Raw genomic sequence first — 21007 nt, forward strand, 5'->3', positions numbered from 1 at the left:
ACCTGTGTTTCAAATTCATGATTACCTCCCTACCTACTCTTCCAAGTTTTGTCCATCTCAGTAATTAACAACTTTATCCTTTCAGGCCAAAAATCCTTAATTATTTTGACTCCTCTTTCTGTTTTATCTACATAAAATTTATCAGCTCTGCCTTCAAAATATATGCAGCAGAATTCCAGCCACTTCTTCCCCTTCCACTATCCAGGCGTAGGGTTCTGTCACTTCTTGCTTGTGCTATTCTAATGATTTAACTAGTCTCTCTGCTTTAGACTTAAATCATGCTGTTCCTATGTTCAGAAGCCTCCAATGGACTCCTATCTCAGGGTAAAAATCAAGCTTTTACAATGGCCCCTGGGCCTTTCATGATCTGGGAACTAATAACCCTACCCCTACAGCTTTGAGTCCCCTTGGCTTCCTTGCTGTTACTTCAACACTTCCTCTCCTTGAGGAATTGCTTCCTGTCCCCACCCCCCACTTTTTTTAGAACATTTTTCTTATAATTATCATACATCTTGACCCCTCCCCTCAGCTCTAATTCTCCCCTCAAATGATGTCATCTTATTAGTCTGCCTTTCTGACAAATCTCCACCTCTGGCAGTCCCTTACTTTTCCCACAGCTCTTAGCACCATCTGACTTCACTAACCCATTACTGTCTATCTTTGTTTGATGCTGTAGTTCCAGCACCCTGAAGAGAGCATGGAACATAATAAACTCATAATTCTTGAGCATAAGTGAAGTCTTGCCTTGCTCTGAATAATAGTTTAAAGCATCTTCAGGAAGCTTTTGACAGCATGGCGAACACTAGGTTGTAATAATAATAAACAGACCCTCCAATACCAGATTTGAAATATTTTTGGTGTTTTTATTTGTCCGCTTGTTCCTTCTTTCTCTTCCATTATCGTTACATTCTATTTGTACCTGTATGGACACTGACGTTGGCAGGCACATTCACAATTGGTACCTGGATTATTCCTTTAGGTTGGTTGGACTGCACTCTATCTTAAAAAATGTAAAAATCTCTTATTTCTAAAGTAAGTAACCACCTTTCCCACAATGTGTAGTGAAAAAGTGTAGTTGTTAAGGGTTTGTATGTTGACTTTAGACTGCTTAGATTTTATCCTGACTACATCACTACTTCACAAGTTGCTTAAGCACTGCTGTTTTCCTGCAAAATAACATTCTTGTCAGAACTGAGATACTCCATACAAAGTGCTCAAAATTTAGTTAAGTGCTTGATAAATGTAAACTATGATAATGCCCTCCCCTAAACCTTTGGTGCTGGTCTCTCCAGCCCACTGATGGAGTTTTAACATCAGTGATAAAATCTGGGGGAATTATGGTGAATATTTAAAATTGGAATTGGCAACCTTGGGGGCTCCCTGGTGGCTGAGTGGTAACGAATCTGCCTGTAGTGTAGAAGATGCAGGAGACTGGGGTTTGATCCCTGGGTCAGGAAGATGCCCTGAAGGAGGAAATGGCAACCTGCTCCAGTATTCTTGCTGGGGAAATCCCATGGACAGAGGAGCCTGGTGGGTCACAGTCCACAGCGTCACAAAGGGTCACGTGACTGAGCACACACACAGAAAACTTGTCCTGAAGGGAAAATTAAACCTGCTGAGTTTTAAAAAGTTATTTTAGACTACCACGCCCATTTGTTTACAAACTTGTGTATTTGCTCTTGCACTACAACAGCCAAGCTGAGTGTATACAGTAGGACTGCAGAAGCTAAAATGTTATTTTTTCATTTAAAGGAAAAGTTTGCTACCCTCTCCTTTAGAAGGAAAAAAAAAATCAGCTTAATTTTGTCAAATCTTACTGTTACATCCAAATGCAGGTAACTTTTATGTAACTAAATATTTGAGGCTAAAAAACAGTGGAAAGGCTAAGGGTAGTAAGACAGATCTGGGCACAGATACAAAAGAATAAAGGACATGGGAGTTACAGATAAGCAAAAGACTGGAAGACCAAGAGCAACCAAAAGAGGCGCCAAGGGACAAAAGGAATGCTAGCAGAGTCCGGTTTCAAAGATGCCAGTAAAAAAAGGCTCAACAAAACCTCTTTTTCACTGTATCAATAATGAAATCCCTAAGAAGAAAACAATGAATCTGTTCACTGGACTAATTCAGGGAATTCTATTGCTCTGCAGTTGAGAACTTTTTAAGATTTACCCCATCCTCTGCGTACCACACACATACCATCACCACCAACTTACTTTATGAGTTTTAATACCTTGTTTCTGTATGCTTCTATCACTTTCATGACAAGTTGGATCTTTTTTCCCAAGTCGTTTAAAGCTTTTGGTCTTTCTTCATGTTCCATGTACCTTACTTGAATAGGCTGGCCATATTTCTGTTAAGTTTTTTAAAAATAAAAAGTTATTAACAGAAAACAACTTTTATGTGGTCCACTAGGAGAGGAAATGGCAACCCACTCTACTATTCTTGCCTTGAGAATCCCATGAACAGTATGAAAAGGCAAAAAGATATGACACTGGAAGATAAGTCCCCCCTCCCTCCAGGTTGGAAGGTATCCAATACACTACTGGGGAACAGCAGAGGGCAATTTATTCATAGCTCCAGAAAGAATGAAGTTGCTAGGCCAAAGTGGAAACTGCTCAGTTGTGGATGTGCCTGGTGGTGAAAGTCAAGTCCAATTATGTAAAGAATAATATCGCATAGGAACCTGGCAATAGATGTGAATTCGAGCAAACTCTGGAAGATAGCAGAGGACAGAGGAGCCTCAGTTCAACTCAGTCATGTCCGGCTCTTTGCGACCCCATGGACTGCAGCACGCCAGGCCTTCCTGTCCATTACCAACTCCTAGAGTTTACTCAAACTCACCTTCAATGAGTCGGTTATGACATCCAACCATCCCACTCTCTGTATAGTCCCCTTCTCCTGCCTTCAATCTTTCCCAGCATCAGGGTCTTTTCAAATGAGTCAGCTCTTCGCATCAGGTGGCTTAAAAGTATTGGGAGTTTAAGCTTTAACATCAATCCTTCCAATGAACATTCAGGACTGATTTCCTTTAGGATGGACTGGGTGGATCTCCTTGCAGTCCAAGGGACTCTCAAGAGTCTTCTCCAACACCACAGTTCAAAAGCATCAATTCTTCAGCACTCAGCTTTCTTCATAGTCCAACTCTCACATCCATACATGACTATTGGAAAAACCACAGCCTTGACTACATGGACCTTTGTTGGCAAAGTAATTCTCTGCTTTTGAATATGCTGTCTAGGTTGGTCATAACTTTCCTTCCAAGGAGTAAGCATCTTTTAATTTCATGGCTGCAGTCACGATCTGCAGTGATTTTGGAGCCCAGAAAAATAAAGTCTGTCACTGTTTCCACTGTTTCTCCATCTACTTGCCATGAAGTGATGGGATCAGATGCCATGATCTTTGTTTTCTGAATGTTGAGTTTTAAGCCAACATTATCACTCTCCTCTTTCACTTTCATCAAGAGGTCTTCAGTTCTTCTTTGCTTTCTGCCATAAGGGTGGTGTCATCTGCATATCTGAAGTTATTGATATTTCTCCTGGCAATCTTGATTCCAGCTTGTGCTTCCTCCAGCCCAGCGTTTCTCATGATGTACTCTGCATATAAGTTAAATAAGCAGGGTGACAATATACAGCCTTGCCGTACTCCTTTTCTTATTTGGAACCAGTCTGTTGTTCCATGTCCAGTTCTAACTCTTGCTTCCTGACCTGCATACAGATTTCTCAAGAGGCAGGTCAGGTGGTCTGGTATTCCCATCTCTTTCAGAATTTTCCTCAGTCTATTGTGATCCACACAGTCAAAGGCTTTGGCATAGTCAATAAAGCAGAAATAGATGTTTTTCTGGAACTCTCTTGCTTTTTCCATGATCCAGCGGATGTTGGCAATTTGATCTCTGGTTCCTCTGCCTTTTCTAAAACCAGCTTAAACATCAGGAAGTTCACGGTTCATGTATTATTGAAGCCTGGCTTGGAGAATCTTGAGCATTACTTTGCTAGCGTGTGAGATGAATGCAATTGTGCAGTAGTTTGAGCATTCTTTGGCACTGCCTTTCTTAGGGATTGGAATGAAAACTGACCTTTTCCAGTCCTGTGGCTACTGCTGAGTTTTCCAAATTTATTGGCATATCGAGTGCAGCACTTTCACAGCATCACCTTTCAGGATTTTTCAACTGGAATTCCATCACCTCCACTAGCTTTGTTCATAGTGATGCTTCCTAAGGCCCACCTGACTTCACATTCCAGGATGTCTGGCTCTAGGTGAGTGATCACACCATCATGATTATCTGGGTCGTGAAGACCTTCTTTGTACAGTTCTTCTGTGTATTCTTGCCACCTCTTCTTAATATCTTCTGCTTCTGTTAGGTCCATACCATTTCTGTCCTTTATTGAGCCCATCTTTGCATGAAATGTTCCCTTGGTATCTCTAATTTTCTTGAAGAGATCTCTAGTCTTTCCCATTCTATTGCAGCACACTAGAGGAGCCTGGTGTGCTGCAAATCATGAGGTCACAAAGAGTCAGGCACAATTTAGCAACTGAATGACAACAAATACAGGAAGATGAATAGGAAAGAAAGGTGGTCAGATCAAAATCTGTCCCCTTATTTTCCTACATGGAAATGAGTTCCAGTGGTTATGTGCTTATTCAGTCCTACACAGGGATGTCTATACCTTATGTCCTCCCTCTCATTCATTAAGATTACCTTTCAATTCCTCTCAAATCCAAAGAATGTTAATTTCTTTAAAGTTGGGTGTTAAAAGTTTAAAACTACTAAGAAAACCATAAGAACTATTCTGCATCCAGAAATAATGTATTTGAAACTTGGTTTCAAATATTTATAATGCATATAACTCTGTACATGCAACATGGTTATTGGGATTTCCTGGTATTTAATACCTATTTACTATTATTTGTCATATTTATTCATTAGATTAGTAATTGTATTTTAAGTATAGTGCTTAAAAACAAGAAAGCCCTTTGGCCCCTCACCCCAGGTGAATAGAAGTAGAGCGTGTCTAAATTTTAAAACAGCCTCTGTAACTGCGAGGAGGGGAATACATTAGAAAAAAAGAAACATTTTCTTCTGAATTCTTTACATACATAAATAAAAATCAGCTTATTTTAGAGTAATGTTAGGTTTTCAGAAAAGTTACAAAGGAAACACTGGCAAGCCAAGCACCTTTTATTGCTTTTCCCTAATGTTAGCATCTTATAGCATAATGGAACATTTGTCAAAACCAAGAAATCAACACTGGTGTATTACTGTTAAATATTGACTGAATTCCAGATTATTTGGATTTCATCTTTTTCTTTTACAGGATACCATACTGCATTTAGTCTATTTACACTGTACTTTCAATTGTAAATGTTTCTGAAAAGGGAGTAAGTTATAAAAACCATCTTATAAAAATAGTAAAGCCTGTGAAAACTTCTATAACATTCATTTCTATGGTTACCCATATATATTGGAAACAAAATAATACATTCTTGGAACTTCTGAGCTTTTCAATTATTTCTATTGACCTCAGCTGTCTGGCTTGTTTCTCCAGCCCAATTTATATATATATTCCTTTAAAGGAGATGAGGGGTAAAAAACACCAAGAAGATAAAATATGGTAAAGCTTAGTTTTGCTTTCATAAGCGTAGGCTTTCAAGTTGCTTTTTAAATATTCCCTTTGGAAGTAACTTATTGGCAAGATTTTAACCTTTAAACAATTTTTTTACATGTACCCCAATATGCCTTGCAGCACAACAGCCAGGACATGGAAACAACCTAGATTTCATCGAGAGATAAATGGATAGAGAGGATGTGGTACATTTATATTCTTTTGCTTTCAAGTTACATAAATTCTTCTGCACGTCAACCTCCCCATCACTAAAGGGCTGCCTTTCCCCATACTCTAGAAGTCTTTATTAATGTCATCACTTAGCATGTGTATTTACTCACTACTCAAAGAATGGCTCAGGGACCAGCAGCATCAGAATCTCTCGGAAGCTTATAAAAAATGCAGAATCATGGGCCCAACTTGGGTATACTGAATTTTTTGCATTTCAGTAAAGGCCCCAGGTTACTCATGTGCACATTAAAGCTATGATCCTCACTAAGATGCAGAGACTAAAATTTCCTGTCATCCTTCCAATCTAAACTTTTGAAGTTTTTTTGTTTTCTGTTTTTCCAGGATGGGGGGTGAGGGTTTGGTGGCAAGCAGGAGGAAAAGAGTAATAAGAGTTTTTTTCTTAAATCCGACCACTGACCTAGAAAAAGGGGACCTGGTGGACACACCTCCTTATTTATTTTTAAAAGGACACTGAAGAGCAGGGGTACTATTTTTGAAGTTCTTTGCCGGCCTGGTGTACCCAAGAGTGTGAACATACAAAAGGGCAGTGTGTTACCTCCTCAAAATCAGAGCAGTCAAGGGGGAGAGAAGCAGAGCAAAAGTGACTCCTCTAATGGATAAGGAGTCAGGTTGACAAGTCACTTTGTAACAACATCTCAGAAACCATGGCTTATATAAGTGTAATATTAACACTCTGGTCATGTGCTAATTGGAAGTGGTCAAACGGGAGATAGGAAGAGTGAACATCAACATTTTAGGAACCAGTGAACTCAAAGACTGGAATGGGTGAATTTAACTCAGATGACCATTATATCTACTACTGTGGGCAAGAATCCCTTAGAAGAAATGGAGTAGCCCTCATAGTCAACAAAAGAGTCCGAAATGAAGTTCTTGAGTGCAATCTGAAAAACAACAGAACAATCTGTTCATTTCCAAGGCAAATCATTCACTATCACAGTAATCCAAGTCTATGCCCTAACCAGTAATGCTGAAGAAGCTGAAGATGAATGGTTCTATGAAGACCTACAAGACCTTCAAGAACTAATACCCAAAAAGATATCCTCTTCATTATAGGGGACTGGAATGCAAAAGTACAAAGTTAAGAGATACCTGGAGTAATAGGCAAATTTGGCCTTGGAGTACAAAATGAAGCAAAGCAAAGGCTAACAGAGTTTTGCCAAGAGAACGCACTGGTTATAGCAAATACCCTCCTTCCAACAACACAAGAGAAGACTCTACACATGGACATCACCAGATAGTCAACACTGAAATCAGGCTGATTGTATTCTTGCAGCCAAAGATGGAGAAGCTCTATATAGTCAGCAAAAACAAGACTGGGAGCTGACTGTGGCTCAGATCATGAACTCCTTATTGCCAAATTCAGATTTATATTGAAGAAAATAGGAAAAACCACTAGATCACTCAGGTATGACCTAAATCAAATCCCTTAATGATTATACAGTGGAAGTGACAACTAGATTCAAGGGATTAGATCTGATAGACAGAGTGCCTGAAGAACTATGGACAGAGGCTCATGACATTGTACAGGAGACAGGGATCAAGACCATCCCCCCCTCAAACAAACAAACAAAAAACCAACCAACAAACACAAACAAACAAAATGACCATCCCCAAGAAAAAGAAATGCAAAAAGGCAAAACGGCTGTCTGAGGAGGCCTTACAAATAGCTGAGGAAAGAAGACAAGTGAAAAGCAAATGGGAAAAAGAAAGATATACCCATTTGAATGCACAGTTCCAAAGAATAGCAAGGAGAGGTAAGAATGCCTTCCTCAGTGATCAATGCAAAGAGATAGAGGAAAACAACAGAATAGGAAAGTCTAGAGATCTCTTTAAGAAAATCAGTGATACCAAGGGAACATTTCATGCAAAGATGGGCTAAATAAGGGACAGAAATGGTATGGACAGAAGATATTAAGAAGAGGTGGCAAGAATACACAGAAGAACTATACAAAAAAGATCTTCATGACCCAGATAACCACGATGGTTTGATCACTCACCTAGAACCAGACATCCTGGAATGTGAAGTCAAGTCGGCCTTAAGAAGCATCACTAGGAACAAAGCTAGTGGAGGTGATGGAATTCCAGTTGAGCTATTTCAAATCCTGAAAGGTGATGCTGTGAAAGTGCTGCACTCAACATGCCAGCAAATTTGGAAAACTTAGCAGTGGCCACAGGACTGGAAAAGGTCAGTTTCATTCTAATCCCAAAGAAAGGCAATGCACTCATCTCACACACTAGCAAAGTAATGCTCAAAATTCTCCAAGCCAGGCTCCAGCAATATGTAAACCGTGAACTTCCAGATGTTCAAGCTGATTTTAGAAAAGGCAGAGGAACCAGAGATCAAATTTCCAACATCTGCTGGATCATGGAAAAAGCAAGAGAGCTCCAGAAAAACATCTATTTCTGCTTTATTGACTATGCCAAAGCTTTTGACTGTGTGGATTACAACAAACTGTGGAAAATTCTGAAAGAGATGGGAATACCAGACCACCTAACTTGCCTCCTGAGAAATCTGTATGCAGGTCAGGAAGCAAGAGTTAGAACTGGACATGGAACAACAGACTGGTTCCAAATTGGAAAAGGAGTACGTCAAGGCTGTATATTGTAACCCTGCTTATTTTATCTATATGCAGAATATTAAACATACATGCAGAGTATATCTTCCCAAATGCCAGGCTATATAAAGCACAAGCTGGAATCAAGATTGCTGGGAGAATATCAATAACCTCAGATATGCAGATGGCACCACCCTTTTGGCAGAAAGTGAAGACGAACTAAAGAGTCTCTTGATCAAAGAGGAGAGTGAAAAAGCTGACTTAAAACTCAACATTCGAAAAACTATAATCACTGCATCCAGTCCCATCACTTCTTGGCAAATAATGGGGAAAACAATGAAAACAGTGAGAGACTTTACTTTTGCGGGCTCCAAAATCACTGCAGAGGGCAACTGCAGCCATGAAATTAGAAGACGCTTGTTCCTTGGAAGAAAAGCCGTGACAAACCTAGACAGCATATTAAAAAGCTGAGACATTACTTTCCCAACAATGGTCTATCTAGTCAAAGCTTTGGTTTTTCCAGTAATGTATGGATGTGAGAGTTGGACCATAAAGAAAGCTGAGCACTGAAGAATTGATGCTTTTGAACTGTGGTGTTGGAGAAGACTCTTGAGAGTCCCTTGGTCTGCAAGGAGATCAAACCAGTCAATATCCTGAATATTCATCGGAAGGACTGATGTTGAAACAGAAACTCCAATACTTTTGCCATCTGATGCGAAGAGCTGACTCATTTGAAAAGACCCTGATGCCAGGAAAGATTGAAGGCAGGAAGAGAAGGGGATGACATGAGATAGTTGGATGGCATCACTGACTTGACAGACATGAGTTTGATCATGCTCCGGGAGTTGGTGATGGACAGGGAAGCCTCGTGTGCTGCAGTCCACGGGGTTGCAAAGAGTGGGACATGACTGAGCGACTGAACTGAACATCTGCTAAATTTTCATATCTGAGTATCATAATAGACAAGAATGATTATGCATTATTTAATTTGAATTATCATGTAGCAATCCACACCTCCTAAATGAAGAGAGAGCATTTCCTGTTACACATATCTGTCTTAGAAATTTCTTCTGTATTAATTAAACACATATACTGTGTTCTTACACCATAATTTTTAGGACAATTTAATGTCCTGTTCAACACTAATATGGACTTTTAAAAGTTTACCTTTAATTCTTGAAGCTTATCCATATATACTTGTTTAGGTTGGTCCTCTCCTTCTTCATAAAGCCAATTTTCTGTGTCCTCCAATATCGCAGACAGTTTATTCAAGTCCTAGTTATATAGTTAAGAGATACTGACTGAAAATACTCTCCTTAGGAATAAAAGTCATCAAGCAAGGACTAAATGTTTTTCAAACACAAAAAATTAATTTTTTTCTGGTTTCTTATTTATAAACATGTTTTCACTAGACTTCTGAAATTTGGAAAAATAACTAAGAACCATTCCTAAATGTGCTCAAAAGATTGACAACAAAAACACATTTGCAACATTTATTTATATATTTATATTAGCATGCTCAAGCAAACATTTAAATAAGTCTAATAAAAAACTACAAAACTTAGACTTACTTCTTGAGTGATGAATTTTTCATAGATAGTGCCAAGCTTGTCTCTAAAATCGTATACATATTCTTCAACAGCATTCTTCGCATCATTTCTTTCTTTCTCTAACTTATCCTGCATTATCATCTTCCCCTATTCAAAAAGTTTTACATTAGTTGTCATGAAAACACTAGGGAAATAAAAACCAAAACTATAATGAAATATCACTTCACACCTACTAGGATGAGTATAATCAAGAAATGGAAATTAAGTGTTGGTGATTATTTGTAGAATTTGAACCCCTTGTACATTGCTGTTGGGAATGTACAATAATGTCCCTCTTAGGGAAAACTCTGGTGGCTCCTAAAGAAGCTAAACAAAGGATTACAATGTGACCCAGCAGTTTCACTCCTAGACATATAATAAAGAACTGAAAGCAGGAACTCAGTTGTCACCCAATGTTCACTGCAGCATTATTTACAATAACCAAAAGGTGGAAACAACTCATTTGTCCTTTAACATGTGAATGGACAAATAAAACGTATATATACAAAATGGAATGGTATTCTACTATAAAAACAAAGTTCTGACACATGTTACAAACTTGATGAGCCTTGAAAACATTACGCTCAGTGAAATAATACAGACACAAAGAATAAATATTGTATGATTACATTTATATGAGTTATCTAATACAAATTCAAAGAGATAGAAGTAGATTAGTTTCTTGGGGGTTAGGGAAGGGAGGAATGGTGAGTTATTAGTGGTTAGGGTTTCTGTTTGGGGTGATGAAAAAGTTTTGGAAAAGACTGTCAATTAAAAACTTTTTTAAAAAAATAGACTAATATATGTTAGTGTTCAAATCCTAGGTTTCCCATTTATTAGTTTTGAAATTACAGCAAAATTGCCTAACCTAAGCCTCAGTTTTCTTATCCTAGAGAGCATACTTCTATATATCTTGTATGGCTATAAATAAGATTGACATATTGATACAGGACAGTGGTTGTAATCCTGAGCTTTGAGACAGACTACTGGGCTCCAAAACAAAGGTTACTTGCTGAACTTGGGAGATTCAGTATACTTCTGCCAGTTTCCTCATCTTTTAAATGCAGATTTCTAATAGTACTTTGACTTTACAGGTTTGAATATTAAAGAGGGTATCAAAGTATTTATTTATTTTTTTCAAAGTATTTAAAGATGTTAGCAAAAATTATTGTTAAATCAAAAGCCAAGGAAGAATCTGTAATAAATATTTGTACTTTAACAAAAACATAATATTTTAAACATAATACAGTACACTGATATTTGTAAATTTGAAATAGTAAGACAATTAGCACAATATTGTAAACTATACTCCAATAAAATTATTTTAAAAATAAAATGAGGCATTTCAAAAATTTGAGAAAAAATCTCACACACAAAATTTATCATAGCTGCACTTCCACACAATTCATTTCTTTGGGAAAGTTAGTCTCAAATAATACAAATTCAGAATTATTCAGGATCTCTAGAAATGCTTGCTTCACATAAAATGTAGCTTTTAACAATTCATGAATTGGTGACATAGGTAGGTACTAGAAAGAGAACACTATAAAGTCAAAATCTCTTGAGGAAATTCCTAGAATAATGTGCAGCAGCTGGAGAATATGCAGCACTTCAAAGAAAACTGCTGGTCAAGCCTGTAGAAACTGACAACTACCACCTAAAGGTAAATTAAAACAAAAAACAACTTTTTACACAACTATTGGTAAAGGAACCAAACTTCCTCAAGAGAGTGTAAAATGAAACATAAACATGTAAAGAAAATTTCAAGAATGACAACAGTTTCTAAAAAGTATCAAATGGAAGTAAGACATTCTGAATTGAACCTTAATCTTTAAGGACCACACATTTGAAGAGGGGAGCTGGAACTACTTCCCTATACAATGTCTGCTGAGTGTGCTACTGTTAAGATACAATAAAAGGGCTAAGAATTATCAGTGTTGGAAAGGCCATTCTCTGTAGTGGAGACAAGCCATGTTTTTCATATAACTAAGGTGAAAGCTACTGTAGATGACAGTAATACAGCTCAGCATTTTGTCCAAAATAAAGCAGTTCAATAATCTATTTAATAATTTCTTATGAGTTACAGACTAGTTCCCTAAATTTGAGGGATAATTATTCTACAAAAATTTCAGAATACACCACCACTGGTTTCAACATCAATTCAGGTTTATATACCTCGTTTTCAATATAGCTGTTGAGAAGATCTTGGCCCAGTTGCCTACACAGGCTACTCTGGATAGGCAGATCAATACTCTTTACTTTCCCTTTTTTAATGTTCTGGTTCAGTCGCTCTTGTTTCTCTGAGAGAGCAGACTGCAAAAGAAATGCAAGAGAAGTATAAGTTTCTCTAGCTTAAAAGTAGATTTAAGAGACTGATTTCTGATGAAACAAAGTAAAATCAAAACGACTGTCTACCATACCTTAAAAATATTATTTTAATACTGATAGTATTTTACACTCTTGTATACATCAAATCTTTCTACATAAAAAGAATCCTGGGCTGGGAAACAAACTGAAACCACAATGAAATACCATTTCCTACCCACTAGGATGACTTATAATGCAAAGATAAAAGAGGAAAATAAGAGATGGTGAAAATATAGAAAAATTGGAATCCTTATACATGGTTGACAAGATAGAAAAATATGACAGCCATTTTGGAAAGTAGGCAGTTCCTCAAATTGTAAACATAGAGATATCATATGACCCAGCAATTTCATTCCTGGGTATTAGCCCAAGAAAAATGAAAATACACATCCACATAAAACCTGTATATAGTTGTTCAAAACAGCATTATTCATAAAAGTCAAGAGGTAGAAAAAATCCAAGTGTCCATCAGTTGATGAATGAATAAATATGGTATCCATCTGTATGATACAATATTACTCAACCATAAAAGGGAATGAAGTACTGATATATCCTACAACCTGGATAAACCTTGAAAATATGCTTAGCAAAAAGAAGCCATTCATTAAAAATCACATACTGTACTGCTGTATTTATATGAAATGTCTAGAACAGGCAAGTCTATAATTCAAAAATATTAGTGGCTGACTAGGGCTGGCGGGGGAGGGTTTTAGGGGAAATAAAGAGTTACTGCTAATGGGTGGGGTTTCTTTTTGGAGTGACGAAAATGTTGTACAACTGTGATAATGACTACATAACTGAGTACATTAAAAACCTTTGAATTGCACTCTTAAATGGGAGAACTGCATGATATGTAAATTATGTCTCAATAGAGCTGTTGAATAAAGACAAAACATTGAATAAAATAAAAAATTTAGAAAAATAGGTTTCAAGTTGTATATTACTTGAGAAACTAAGATTTAAAATCGAGTCTTTACAGCCTTAGGAAAAAAATCTATACAAACCATCCAGATTAAATTCTGTTCGGGTTAGAAAAATCTGTCAAAGATGATAGTGTAGAGCTGTAGCCAGCCATATTCTTCTGGTTGGTTGGTGCAGTTTATTTCTCCCGTCTCTTTTATCAGCACTCATTTTCTCAGTAAAATAATGACTCTTAATAATAGCCATTTATCCTTTAAAACTTTACTTCCAAAAATATAATTTTTGCACTAAGAATGCTTTATGATATGCAGCATGCACCACAGAGTGGTTAATTCTGAGGTGCTGCATTATTGCTAATTTAAGTTTTCTTCATTTGTCCTATTCTAGTTTCTATTTTCTGAGATTATATGATTTTTAATAAGAAAAAAAGTTATTGAAAAGACATAAAAAGACACAGCCACAATAATAGTATACTGGTTTCCCTAGTGGCTCAGATGGTAAAGAATCTGCTTGCAATGCAGGAGACCCGGGTTCAACCCCTGGGTCGGGAAGATCCCGAGAAGGAATTGGCAACCCACTCCCGTGTTCTTGCCTAGAAAATCCCATGGACAGAGGAGCCTGGCAAGCTACTATCCATGGGGTTGCAGAGTCAGACACGACTGAGCAATTAAGCACAGTAATAGTGGAACAAACCTTTGTTTTGGTTCCTGTTTGGTCAATTTCCTCCTCTGGAGTGTGTTCAGCATGACATTTTTGATGACCTCCTTCTTCTTGGTCAACCTGCATTTTATCCTGCAAAGAAAATGAGTAACTGACAATATCTCTAGTCTCTTTTTCTTTCTTTTTTCTGTTTTTGGTAATGAACAGCATCTTAAGAGTTCAAGCCTGTTTTCACATGTGTGAAGATAATAAAGTAGAAGCTCACTGTTTCTGACATGGGAGTAACTATTAATATAAATACTCAGGTTGACAGTAAGTAAAATGAAAAGATCTATTTGATGCTATGTGAATAAATCTTGTTTTTCACCTGTGTCCAAATAACTGCAAATAAATGGAAAATTGTTCTTAAGTCAAATTCACAAACCAAGATTGACACAAAAAAAACACAATGTTAAACTTGACACAAAAAATGTTCATAAAGACCTTAATGTGGGAAAATAAACTGAAAAAGATACAAAATTTATGTATTACACATAAATTCAATTGTATTTTTAAAATCTAGGAAAATACTCAAATACATAAAAACTGTCAAAGTAGATGTCTCTGAATTATCAAATGTAAACTTTTACTTTTTTCTTTTTAAATCTAAAAGACAAATTTCCAAGCCATAAGACTGCCAAAATGGACTCCCAACTTGGCAAAAAATCACAAGTATTAGGTTTTTCTGGTCTTCCTTAATCTTATCCACCACTATCCTCCTACAAGGAAGGAAGTTTGGCACTGAGCAATTGGGATAATTTAGGTGTTCAGATATACATGGAGTTAAGCATTATTACATATAATGTCCATAAGGTTATCTTGCTTAATGCTTATTTGTGCCAAGGAGAAAAACATGTTAGACGACAACTTATAGCAGTGTTCTTTGTTAAGTCAAGAACTGAAATTCCATCCCCACTGCTCCCTGCCCTACCACCTTCCAACTCTGTAATTTTCCCAACCTTATGATGGAGAAGAGGTGAAAAAAGTGTTATAGTGCCCAGCTGGGGTAATATAGAGACAACAGATACATTATTAACTATTTCATGTAATACTAAGAAAACAATGTTGCTAGCTAAGGCCGAAATACTTTTATCAGGTGGCATTTTAAATTTAATACTTATATATATTCCTATCTCTAAAGAAAAAAATCAATCAATCAATATGGGTAAGGTATTTCTAAATCTTTTTCACATGCATAACCCAACCCATCTAAATCACATAATTCAGTTAATGATGTCTGAATTGTTGTATACATATTTGTCCTTTGTGCTATCAAGAGCATTAGTAGCCCAGCCATTTGTTTAAAAATTGCTTCGGTATCATCTCTAAGTTTTCTTATAAGCCACTGATACCTATTCTACAAATTTTATGATTTTTTTTTTCTGTATTTCACCAGAAGGAATCAGTAGATTATTTTCAGACAACAACCAAGACTAATATTCCTTTCTTGAATGGTCCTTATACAATTTAATGTCAAAGGGTTGCAACTGCCAACTCATGCCATGAGGAGTAATAATCAAGTTCATACATGTACAGATGATGAGAACTTTTCATGATTATTGCCATAGGCAACAGTGAATGTAAAATATTGTTTGCATGATCCATCCCAATTTCAGGTATATTAATAAGGGGGGACTTGTACATTTTAACAGTTGATCTGAGAGTAATTTGGTAATCTTTTAAAATACTTTTAGGAAGGTTCATAGGAATATTATGCCTAGTGCGAAAGTTAATAAAAGTGCCTCTAGACTTGGCTTCTCTGATTTTAAGCTTCATGAGGGTTGAGACTGTTTTTCTATTCACTGCTATATCTAAACACAAAATTTAGGTACTTCTAGTTATTTGCCAAATAAATAAAAAGCACTTAAAAATAAAATCCAGAATTATTATCTAATCTGTCCCGTGATCTACCTTCTCAATCTCTTTTTCTTGTCACTCTCCCCTTTTCTATATCTTATTATCAGCTACCTTTGTAACAAAAAAGGTATCCTCCCCTCAGGGCCTTTGTACTTGTTATTCCCTTTGTCTGGACGCCTACCTGCACCTTGCTCCTTACTCTGCCTTTTCACCTTTCGCACTAGCTTTTCTCTTCCCTTCTCACAGGTGGCTGTCCTCATTACTTAATTTAGACTATGCATCTCCTCCTATTAATTTCCTTTATATTTATATGATATCCTGTTGCTTCTTGCCTGTCCTTTTCCATTAGAATGTAAGTGACAGACCTTTTTTTCCTGCTTTCCACTGTATCTTCAGTGCCTAGAAAAGTACCTGGTACATATAAGTAATCAGACATTTTGAATTAAAAAATAGATAAAAAGATAACCTAAATGGTCAACAGTTGAGGAACAGTTAAATTATGGTATGATAGTCTCTTTGATCCTTCACTGTGTAATGAAGCCTAAGTTATGATACCTTCCTAATATGTCCAGATAGTAATAAATACCTAGAAGTGTTCATTTTCTGAGGCATCTTTTTACTTCTCTGAAGAAAAGCTGGCAATCTATGCTATGGTTTTTCAGGAAAATTGAAGATATCTTAATTTTTAATGAAAAAAAAAATGAGGCCCATAAAATAATGTCTCATAAACTAACTTGCCTGCAAAGAAAAAAAAACAAAAACAACCACTGCTGCTCACTTATACATACCTAGGTTTCATCTGCCAGCAATGTCAGCAACAAGGGAACAGTAAAAACGATCTTACTGTCCTCTTACGTTCTCCTCTAAAGCTTAAAAAATTAGCTTCCTGGGTCTACTTCGAATTTACTCACATTTTTGGAGAGGGGAAGGGAGAGACTGCTTAATAATAGTATTTAAACCTTAAGCTTTTAAACTTCTGGATACAGAATTAAAGAAAAAAGCCCTAGAGAGAACCACTAAGCAAGACAGTACACAAGATGTTTTCTACACAGTAGAAAACAAGAATAAGGAAATAAACTACCATTTATTCAACATGGGTTATATCGGCTAAGGTAGAGATTTAAAAGGAGATGATATATGTGAATGTGCTCTCCAACAATGCTAACTATATGACCTACAATGTCAGTAACCTTTTTTTGTCCCTTGATTATATAAGTTACAGAAGATATGCTCAGGAACATCTCACTCAACTGGAAGAAATACCTTATATGGAACACCAAGTACCTGGAAATATTCTCTAGTAAGCCAAAAACACTCTTGTAAGCAAATCAATCTCTGAGGGCCCAATGCAGATGCTATAAATTCATGCATTTTATGCAAAAGTGAGTTGTTTAAGTACACATTCAGAAGTCATCCTAAAGGGCTGGCTAACTGGATTTCAAGCCCACATACAAACAGAAGCAGCATATAAGAAATGCAAGAGGTAGAAAATGGGTGCCACAATCTCCTTGTTTTTAGTGCCCAGGATTCACTAACACTACACAGAGAAAACTCAAGGTCTAAAACACTACCCAGAGACTTTTTAGAAAAAGAGGTGAAGAAGTTAAACAGCTGTAAAAGAACTTATTCCAAAAAGCATACAGAATGCTTTCAATTTTAGTAAAACTAAATCTTAATGGATTAAATTTACACATCTACCACAGTTGTTGTAAACCATAATTAAGAGAATTAACTTTTCAACCTATTATTCTTACATTTATTTATGAAAATTGACTATCCTTACTAACATATTGGGACAGTATTTTCTTCTCCTTAATTCAAGGAAGGATGGATGTAACAGGAAAATAATACGTATGAAGAAAAATGAAAGAAAATGCCACGGTTCTTAAATGAAGTAGTGGTAGAATTCTGAAAGAAAAGATTTTACAGTAATTTTTAGTAAAAGCAGACAAAAAGACAACTTTTAAAAATAGGAGAAACTGTCCTGAAATTTAAAATGTTAAAATCCACTCTTAACATGCACAAATATATGAAAAATCCAGGGCAGACTTCCAATTATGGTTTGAAAAAAATCCAACCAAAGTCTTTAAAATAACTTACAAATACTACACATAAAAAGAAGAAAACTTTATGTAGTGGAATACAATCACTCTCTCTTAAGATTCTTTCACTGACACTAAGCCAACGTAACATTAGAGTCACATTAACTCTTTCGTAAAGACACTATCAAGAATCTATTGTAATGTTACTGAATGTACAGTACATTTTCTGTTCAGACACAACTGAGCGACTGAACACACACACACACACAGAGTTATAATTAAGACACTGTATATATTATTAGAGGAGCCTTTTAAAAATATAATTTCTACATACCACCTCATCTTTGCTTTCATTCTTAAACGAAGTTTCTGTCTCCATAGGAACATCACTGTGATCCCCTTCTATATTTTGCTTCTCAATTACAGATGCACTAGCCACACTGAAGATTCCATGGATGTTAATACGAACTTTAACCTTAACTTTGGAACTATCACCATCAGATTGTGGGAAAACATTCTGAATAGTAAAGTTCCCTTAAGGAAAAAAGAACTTTGATCAGAACATAGGCCTCAGATTAACTCATTCAATTCATTCATTCAATAATTTTACTATCATTTTCAGATGTTGGCAAACAAAAAATCTTAAAATTATCATCATATTCTAATTATTGTGGGGCATGCATTTCCCCCAATCACCTTTTTTTAATATAATAAACCTGGTATAAATAAAAACTCAAAAGGATGTAAAGCAATTGTCCTTCAAAAAAAAAAAAAAAAAAGACTCAAAAGGTTAAACAACCTGCCCCAAGTCATCAGTGACAGGAAAAAGAGTTAGGGATCTTAATCAAGGACAATCTGACTGAAGGCAATATCACTTTTAGGTTTTACAATACTGCCACACTAAAACCAAAATAGCAAAATTCAATTTCTGAACTTTAAAACCAAATATATATTACCTGTTTGTTATAAACTGTGTAAATCATTATCATCTTGGTAATTCACAAAGCAATTTAAACTTTCTTTTCCTGGAACTTGCCTACAGCAAAACTGCTAAGCTATATAGTCACTACTACCTGGTTTACATTAATTTTTTCAGTTTAAGAAACCTGGTGTTTTAGGGCTTCTTTGGTGGTTCAGTGGTAAAGAATCCACCTGTCAATGCAGACAACATGGGTTTGATACCTGCTCTGGGGAGATCCCAGTAAGAAAAAATGAAATCTGGTATTTTATTTTTTAGAAAAAAATCTCAAATATATAATGTTATCCATGGTAGAGAGAGACTACTAGGCAGAAAAGTTGTATATAAAATTCTGGTTTTTAGAAGTTGAATTGTGACCTTCCCTCTTGCCCCAATGCATATGTTGAAGGCCTACTCTCCAGTAACCTCAGGAGGTGACCTTATTTGGAGACAGGGTCTTTACAAAGTAATCAAGTTAGAGTGAAGTTATTGGGTGGGCTCTAATTCAATGACTTGCTGTCCTTATTTGGAGATGGATACACACAAGAGGAGAAGGACACATGAACACGATGATGGCCGTCTATGAACCAAAGACAAATGCCAGGAATGGATCCTTCCCTCAGAGCCCACAGAAGGAACTGATCCCACCACCACCTTAATTTTGAATGTTCCAGCCTCCAGAACTGTGAGACAGTACATTTCTATTGTTGAAATATCTAGTTTGTGGTGCTTTGTTACAGAAGGCCTAGAAAACTAAAACCATTTTCAATAGTTACTTCTACTGTTTTAAATAATGTACTTGAAATATTAATACTGTCCTCATTTTAATCTATCAATAAAAGTAGCAAATACAGAACATTTTATATTCTTTAAAATGATACAAATCATACTTCTTTTGGTATCTTCTAAAAAGATAACTCGGCTGAAATGGATATTAGTCTCCTAGTTCCACTTTCATATTAATCTAGTAACACTCATTCTATCTGTTGCCCATGGGTCGAACCAGTAATACTCATTCTAGTTGTTGCCAGTGTGTTGAACAGGAGTTTAAAGTCACAATATGTAGTCAGTCTGACAGCACTGACTACATATTCAAGTTTAGTATTTTCATTAAAAAATAACTCTCATCCAGCCTCTCAAGCCAATTACAGAACATTTTAAATATAGATGTTAAAAATATTCAAACCTGTTGTTATCCAGAAATAAAACTCTAAGCACCAAAAAGTGCATGTTTAGAAAAAAGTATGACTATCTTTGTTTAAAAATCCAGTGCTGGGTTAGCTGAAATGTTAATTTGTTTCCTTGATTCAAATACTGTAAGAGGCTAAATTTTATGAAAAAAAAAATTGGGAGTTTTCTTACCAATTCTTGGATCTGGATAAGGCACTTCATGTAAATTAGTATAAAATGCTTCTAGTTCAAATGGTTCTTTCTTGTGGAAAGTAATGACTTTTGAGAATGGGGCAGGATGGTTCTTACAGAATACTTCGCATTCCCTGAAATGGAGTGGGGAAACAGTTAAACAGAGAGCTTCCTGTGAACCTAATCACAGAATCCATCTCGTTTTTAATTCATAAGCAGCAATTTTAAATACCTCTACACAAATCTTAAGAAAAAGAATTATTGGTTTTGCTATAAATAAACATACAATGAATTTTGACAGGTTCAAAATAATTCTCTCCTATTAAAATGGGAAAAATCACCTGAGAGGAGGTATATTTTAAGGCCAATTTATAGGGATTTTTGTTGTTGTTCACATCTGAGGACCAAATTCTGTTGATTAGTTTCCAAAACACTTATCATATGTAACCCTTTTTATTCTAGCTCCCTTAAAAATACTTTTAATTGGAAATAATTTCAAACTCATAGAAAGGTGCAAAATAAAACAAGGATAAGGAACACCTGTATATATTTTACCTAAATTTGTTACTGTTTTAACCCATTTATTTCATCATTCTGAGTACACATACACACTGTTGTATGTGTACATTTTTTTTCTGAACAAGCTGTGGATGTTACATACATGATGGCTCTTTACCCCAAAATTTTTAAAGGCATTCTTCCTAACAGGGACATTCTCTAATATAACCATAGTACAGCTATCTACTTTATAAACTTTAATACTTAAATCTATAAACCAAACTCCAAGTTTTTCAGTTGATGTACA

The 21007-nt window shown here is 36.0% G+C and overlaps 1 protein-coding gene across 2 annotated transcripts in view; it reads right to left on the bottom strand.

Moving 5' to 3' along the window:
- Positions 1–21007, bottom strand: part of HSPA4L (heat shock protein family A (Hsp70) member 4 like) — a 50157-nt gene that overhangs the window by 4465 nt on the left and 24685 nt on the right. For both annotated transcript variants that reach the window (XM_068989836.1, XM_068989835.1), the window contains 7 exons: positions 20203–20336; positions 18217–18416; positions 13978–14076; positions 12172–12309; positions 9979–10104; positions 9575–9682; positions 2231–2350 (listed from right to left, as the gene is read on the bottom strand). In XM_068989836.1, the coding sequence (XP_068845937.1) occupies positions 2231–2350; positions 9575–9682; positions 9979–10104; positions 12172–12309; positions 13978–14076; positions 18217–18416; positions 20203–20336 (925 nt within the window). The remainder of the gene's footprint in view (positions 1–2230; positions 2351–9574; positions 9683–9978; positions 10105–12171; positions 12310–13977; positions 14077–18216; positions 18417–20202; positions 20337–21007) is intronic.

This window comes from Capricornis sumatraensis, chromosome 17, assembly GCF_032405125.1.
Source record: "Capricornis sumatraensis isolate serow.1 chromosome 17, serow.2, whole genome shotgun sequence".
Taxonomy (NCBI): Eukaryota; Metazoa; Chordata; class Mammalia; order Artiodactyla; family Bovidae; genus Capricornis; species Capricornis sumatraensis.